This window comes from Macadamia integrifolia, chromosome 10 (genome assembly GCF_013358625.1).
Source record: "Macadamia integrifolia cultivar HAES 741 chromosome 10, SCU_Mint_v3, whole genome shotgun sequence".
NCBI classification, from domain to species: Eukaryota; Viridiplantae; Streptophyta; class Magnoliopsida; order Proteales; family Proteaceae; genus Macadamia; species Macadamia integrifolia.
The window spans coordinates 21312505-21320090 of NC_056566.1; the positions used below are offsets into that span (position 1 = coordinate 21312505).

The following is a 7586-nucleotide window of genomic DNA, read 5'->3' on the forward strand; positions in this document are numbered from 1 at the left end:
AAAAAAAAAAACTAAGAGCTCTCCATTCATAAGAAGTAATAATATGTAAAGAAATTGAAATCTGTGGAGGGAGTATGGTTAACGCCCAAAATGACCACCCCACCCCACTTTAAATGCAAAATAAGATCATTGTTGCTGCTATGCATAAGAGGTAATAATATGTAGGGAAAATGAAATCTATGGGCGAGTATGGTTACCATGCCCAGACACATGGGATGCAAAACAACCACCCCACCCCAAATTAAATGCAAGAGAACATCTTCGTTGCTACTTTTTCGTGCATTCCCATTTACACCTATGCACTCGTAGGAGCCACATTTCTTCATGGGAAATACCTCCTTAGTATGTACTATAATTTCCTTAGGGAAGACGACAATCCCTGGTACTACCGGCATCCATCGATCCATATTAATTCTTGGTCTCCTTGGATGACAAACTTTATATAGAAATTATTTTTATTAGACAATCTTATATGGCATATCTAGCCCTCTTCGAGAAGAGGGGAAGTTTTTCATCACCCATGTCTTCTGTCTTCATCCAAGGTAATGTGGTCCTACATAAGATTGAACTCCGGAACAGTAACTCTTGTCAATAAATTCCAACCCTTGGCCTATTAATGTAGGACTAAAATACTCTTTTGCATAAGATCATGTGGATGTAGTGGTTTTCTCCTCACCAGGGTGAAGGAAAACTTAGTCCCTTATATTTATTTATATATATATATATATGAAGAAAAACTCGTTCTAAAGGAAATTTATATTCCATGAGGATCAATACAAAATTCTGAGTCTACGTCGCTATCCGGGTGGTCCCTAAGATAGTAAAAATTAAAAAAATCAACCATTCATGGAAGGGAATTTTCTATTGCTTCACATTAACATTACCATTCATTTAACTTTGATTTAAACATGGGAAATATATAAATGGAATTATTCATAATCGCCCACAATTTTTCACAAATATAAGAAAAAAAAAATAGAGAAAGAAAGAAAAAAAAAAATCAAGCCACTCTTTCAAAGAGAACTTTGGCCATATGGTTGTTGATGGTAGCTAAGTTGCAGTGGGCAACATAATAGAAGCTCTTGGCGACTGTAAGGAAAGGTTTCTTGATTTCAGGATCAATGCCATCTGGGGTATGGAGAAGAACAAGTTGAACCAGCTCTTGCATAAGGGGTTCAACTTCTTCTGGACCACTAATCTCTATGCTATTATTATCCTTCTTCCAATTTCCCTGCAGATCACATAAAAAGAGTAAACTTTAGTAGGTGCACTCTACATTTAACTAATCAATCTTTTGATTTGCTATATGATGTCCTTTTTGTCGATTCATACTTGTTCGTTTAGCTTTTGTTTTTCCATAATTTACAAAACAAAGAAAATAAAAATTCTTACTCACAGACAAGAGCACACGGATGTAGACCCACAATGAGAGAGAGAGAGAGAGAGAGAGAGAGAGAGAGAGAATGTGTGTGTTGGGAGTTTAAGCCCACATCAACTAACAACTAATTAGCCTACAACTCACTCCTTTATACGAATTTGGATTCTCTACCCACGTGGGGTGCCTCCCCACATGGGAACACCTATGATATGAAATGTCCACCTCAACTTCAACTGAATCAACTATAAATAAGGGAGATTCCATTTCATGGGTGTCCCCCATGTGGGGAGGCACCCCACGTGAATTCCCTTTATATGCCTTGAAGTCTCTCCACCTATCCTATCGGGTTGAACTTTTCAGATGGAAAGTCCATCATCCACTTATCAGTTCAGAAGTTTAGATTGGAAACTTTACATGGTAACAAAGTTGGCGTCTGTCCGCTTATCAGGTCAAGTTTTTAATTTAGAAACATTGACATGGAAACAGAGAGCTGGGGTCCATCCACTGATCAATTCAAATTTTTAGGTTGGAAATCTTACATGATTTTCGATGTATCCAGGTGTGCATAGTATGTACTGTCACATGTAAGGGAGAATGTTGGAAGTTTAGTTTCAAATCAGCTACTAATTAGCCTATAACCCCCTTATATACCCATCCTAACTTTTAGGTTGGGAACTTTTTAGAGAGAGAGAGAGAGAGAGAGAGGTTTTGGTTTTAGAGTGGTACCATGGAATCAAGGAGCGGACGAAGGTGAAAACAAATAGCATTAACAAGGTGGATAAGAAGCCTATAGTGAGGCTGGGAGCATTGCTCTTCAGAGAGACTACGGCCAGCAGATAAATTGATGATGCCCACTAATAACTCTGCTTCGCCATCTCCAAGTCCTCTCTCATGAGTTGCATTTTGATCATTTTCTCTTTCTACTTCATGATGTTGACACCACGTCTCCAGCCAAGTGTTCCACTGCACCAAAGCCACCAAGAAAGGACCAAAACTTTCAATTATAACAACATTAGAAAGTAAAAATTATATACAATGGACCACTTCAGTGGTTCACATTCTTCTTTGTCTCCTTCTGTTCAAACTCTATATCAGTAAGTGTTTTTGGTAATAACGGTTTAAGTAGTAGCGCAAGTGGATTGCAAGTGTCAATGAGTGTAGTGTAATGTAGTATAGTATAATGTAATGATACTCACTGCGGAACGTAAGTGTTGCCGGACATCTATGCGATGCGCCACTAAGGTCTCCAATGCGATACAGTTTAAGGTTGTGAGAAGGGTTTCCACCAGCTCCTTTCCTATTGTCATTGACTCAGCCTCCCTCATCCTATCTCAAAATTAAAATTAATGAATAAAATCTCAATTGAGTATTTTAGTATTCTAACACCGATTGATTATCTAAGTATGTGTGTGAATCCCTACATAAACTCAATAAAGTCAAAGAGGAACCATGCATGCACTGATGCATAGTTAAAGACAAGCAAGCCGGCAAAGGGCGTTGCATGAATGAAACATCGGAAAGATCACTTTGGATTTTTCTACTATCAACAAATATTCAAGTTACTCCATCCGATATGAGATTAAATACTTACTTAATAGTATCATTGTTGTCGTTGATATCAAAGCTGGCGATGTAGTTAAAATCATTGAGAAATGCTTTCTTCACATCAGTAGTGGTTGCTAACCCCATATAAGACCTCACTGCTTCTATAAGCACGGCGGTTTTCGCCCATGCCAGCCTCTCATTTGCCCTCTCCGGCTCAAATATGCTCGCCGCCGCCACAAAATACGCAAGTAGAAGCTCTCTTCTTCCCAGTCCAAGTTCTCCAATATTGCACTCTCTGTACCACCTACACACACATACTCTCTGTACACATTAACACTATCCAGATGAGTAGCTTTAAGTTTATTCTGATTCTTACTTCTTCATACTAGTCCATTCTAGCTGATGTAACCTCTGGCAGTTGTTGAAGTCTAACTTGGCAAGTTCCAGGTAGTCGTTATTGTTCACGTAAGGCATCCTTTGTTTCCGAATAAATTTAAACAAATACTTGTCAGGTCAACAATGAAACAAGAAGAAGAAGATGATGATGAAGAAGAAGAAGAAGAAGAAGAGAAACCTGTAAAGGGTCTTCCCGATCCAGACGTCGTTGTCTCCACCATAATGTTCGATGTAGAATCTCGCCTCTACTCGGGGTAAGCTGGCATACCATGGAATGTCCAGCGCGTATCTCACCTAATCATGCCATTGTTAGAGATGCATTGGATCTCGAGATTTAGTATCTCAAGGAAGGGATTGATTTTATTTTGATACGCGATTTCCCTTTTGCATGGATCTATCTATTTTTTTGTTATTGATGATTCTGATTTGCTTTTCCAGTTTTCTAGTTTTCTTGTTTCTTTCTTTGGGGGTGGGGGGATTATTATATTAGCATACCTCACCAGGCAAGTCCTTGGTTATAATCCATTTATCAAGAATCTGATTAGATTCTTGTTTCTCACTCAAGAATTTGGAAGCAAATGTCTTGGCTTCTTCTAGGATGATCTCTCCAGGGAATAACACCTGAGATGCCCTATACAGGTTAAATATTCCGGTAATGGCCTGGTTTGATTGTCCTGCAAAGCAGAAGAACTCACTACCCTTCTGAAAATTCTGAAATGCATCTGTAGATGAAAGAAAAAATAATTGTTAGTTTTCACTGAAATTGGAGTGATGATAATTTAATTTTGTTTTAAGATCATGTGATCACCTGGTGAAACCTCATGTCCATGTAACCTTAGAAGTCTGAATCCCATGGCTGTATCATCAATATCATGAACCCTAGAATTTCTAGCCCAACAGATCCCATCCTCAGTCCAATATCTATGAATATAATTGATGCAATCTTGAATTTCTGATTGGAAAAATCGAGAAATGCCGAGGCGTTCCAGGCGATCGACAACCCAAATATGCTCGAAAAGATCAACCGGATAGACATTAGGAACTGAAGAACAAGAACTAAGATCAGTATCAGTTCAAGAAAGAAATTAAATGATTCTGAGAAGTGATATATTTACCTCCACCATTAAATTTTTCTATGACTTTCTTGAGATATGTTAAGCATCTTTCATCTTTGGTTTCCATCAGTCCATAGGCAGTGGATGATGGGGAAAACAAAAAGGACCCATCTTCACACTGAAGCTTAAGAAGCTTTTCCCAATCCAAACCAGCCATGCCTTCTAAGCTATGGAGGAGAGTTGTGGGCACTATATGCATCATGTCCTTTGGTATCCTTCAAGAAATATATACATAGTTAATATTTCATGACTATCAAAATTTTTTTTATCAAAACATGGAGAAAACCCTAATTTTTGTTAGGAATTTACTTAGTGAGCTTTAGATCTCTTTTGGCATAGATATCTTGTATGAATGGAGTATCAGTAGGAATCTGCAAATCTTGCATTTGAGCTATTTCCATTAGAGAAGGGAATGCAACTTCAAAACCTATTGGCATGTGCTCCTCGTTTTCACCTTCAAGCTTGGACATGTTTTCTCTGATGAATGCCATACCTATAGAGAAAATTAAAACAAATCACAAATTAAATCTTTAATGTACACAATATTTGGTAAAGGATACATTTAGTAATAATTTGTGTATAAAATACGAAAATCATTTCGTATCTTCAAGAAATAAGCCACGTGTTACATATTATTATTTTTTGGAAAGTCGACATATATATACCAATAAATATTCCAAAAATATTTACTAACTATATGATCATATATATATATATACCCTTTTCACATAGTCCAGGATAAATGTTCCATGACTTCAATGCGACAACACAGGCTAGTGTATTAAGTATCCGATCATGAGCAGAGAATATAAAACGATCACCCCAAGATCCATCAAGGAGTTGATTCTCCACAATCCATTGAAGGCTAGAAGGAAATTGGGGAACACCATTTTTATTAATATCTTTCACTAGTGCAACCCATGCAGTATCGTACGCAGATACACTTATCTCGCCGTCCTCCATTGATCCCAACATCGATTTGATGAATTGTATTCTCTTCTCTATCTCATTTTCAATGCAAACCTTCATATAAAAAAAAACCCCCATATTATGAAATTTTACACTCAAAAATATATTAAAAAAAAAACAAAAACAAAAACAAAAAGCACAATTAAAAAAGCCCTAAATTTACCTCGGAAATTGCTTCTTTATCACCTTGGAGAGTCTCTTGTCTCTCCAATCCCGGCTGACCTTTCTGAAAGAGATCAGTATATGCTGCCAAAATCAAATTATCGTGAGATATATATATGTGAATATATATATATGTATGCATGCATAACATGCATGGTAAGTGGACATCTAATGTCACCTCGAGGGATAGTTTTGGATATGACTTTGCATCTGGAACGGAGCACAAGGTCCAAGTTAGTCACCTCATTTCTTGCCGCAATTGACCAAACACCTGAAATTCCAATTTCTTTTCAACATTAGTTGAAAAAACAAAGAGAGAGAAAAAGAGAAAGAACAAAACAAGGGACCCACAAAACAACTAACGAAGGACCACAAGAGTCTGGGGCCATTAGATGACCAAGACGAAAAGGTCTGCTAATCGGACGGGTAAAATATGGTCAAACAAATATCGGAAAGATCGAAAAAGATGAAAAAGACAATCCAAGGTCTTCGAAGCAGGAAAAAGAAAAAGGATAGAGATAAAGATCTTAAAAACCAAAAATTCTTTAAGAAGTAACCGGAAAATTGGATTCTTTCAGGATGAGATGTCGCGTTCTCCGGCTAAGGAATCCAATTCCAAACACTCACCGGCCTGAAAGTTTCGTCATCAGAACGGATTTGATTAAGAAAGAACAATACGAAAAATTAATTACTCACCGGAAAAAGGCTTCTGCAAATCTGGATGAGAAAGAGAGATCCACCGGTGACGGTGAGGAGTTGCCGGAGAGAAGCGCAGAAGATAGGTAGCAGATGGCATTTCTCCCCGGCGAGTATTAGCGAAGAAGAAGAGAGTGGAAGAGAAGTGGAGTGAAGGAGATGAAGACAAGGGTTTTATAGGCAAGAAGAAGACAGGGAATCCTTAGGAGAAGGTTGTATCGTAACATCCAAACCGTGGGAATTAGAGCTCACGGAGGGGTTATAATTCCATGTTTCATTCTCTACGTACTTTTACGGTAAGTCAAACTATTTCTTCCATTAGATTGGTATCAGAATAATAAGGGAGTCTTACCGGATAAAATTTAATATTTAATTAATTTTCTATAAATACGTTTCTGATTAATTATTAATGGCTTACCAAAATTAAGAAGCAGGTGTTATTTTTCTGTTGCTTCTGACACTGGATTGGGTTGGGTTGGGTTAGGTTGGGTTGGACTGGGTTGAACTGGGTTGGGCTGAGCTGGGCTGGTCTGGGGTTGGGTTGGGTGAGAGAATTGTGGGGTTCAATAACGGCTACTTTTTAAATTGGTGAGGTGGAGCCCATATTAATCAGGAATTTGTTGTGTTGGAAATTCTATGAGATGAGTTGTCTGTGGGCCCCACTTCCTTCTTCTCCGACCTTCCTTATATAGGTTCAAATCAGTTTGGTGTTTGCAAGACCAATGAAGTACCCAAAAAAGGAACTCTTTTAGGGAGACCCAGTCATGACCACTGTTAGTTAAAACGGGAACGGCAAAAAATCAGAAATGTACGGTACAGGTTTTAAACAGATAAAAAAGATGAATGGTACGGTCAAAAAAATAGGGAACGGCAAACGGACGAAAACAAATGGTACAAGTATTAAACGTGTAGTTTTCAAAAAAACGAAACCAAAAAAACAGTAGTATACTTATGCAATTTGAAAGATTATTACCTGTATACATGCATCCAATGTTTCAAAAGTTCTGGGAGTCCCAAGATAAAATAGCCTAATGGGCTACAAGAAAATGAGATGTTACTAGCTTTAGCTTCTCCTTATTCAATGGGCTATAAAAAGATGAGATTTTTTTCCTATAGATAGTATGGAAATTAAAAACCAAAAACCAAAAACCAAATACCATATTGTCTTCACTCTACACTTTTATTAATAGGTTTTTTTTTTTTTTTTAACCCTTAATAAACGGATACTTGTTTAAAACGGCTATTTAAAACGCGTTTAAAACAGATTCTTTTGTTATTTCCATTTTTTTCCGTATTGTATAATAGCATACGGGAAAACGTATTTT

At 37.4% G+C, this 7586-nt stretch overlaps 1 protein-coding gene across 1 annotated transcript; it reads right to left on the bottom strand.

The window, feature by feature from the left end:
- Positions 1–849: 849 nt before the first annotated feature.
- LOC122092041 (ent-copalyl diphosphate synthase 1-like) lies at positions 850–6472 on the bottom strand. The gene is made up of 14 exons (XM_042662335.1): positions 6262–6472; positions 5744–5836; positions 5567–5649; positions 5154–5457; positions 4744–4927; positions 4435–4649; positions 4128–4361; positions 3815–4041; positions 3498–3613; positions 3300–3398; positions 2970–3227; positions 2575–2704; positions 2105–2341; positions 850–1231 (listed from the first exon to the last, which is right to left on the bottom strand). The coding sequence occupies exons 1-14, from the start codon at positions 6359–6361 to the stop codon at positions 1001–1003; spliced, it is 2511 nt and encodes an 836-aa protein (XP_042518269.1). The 5' UTR covers positions 6362–6472; the 3' UTR covers positions 850–1000.
- Positions 6473–7586: the final 1114 nt, after the last annotated feature.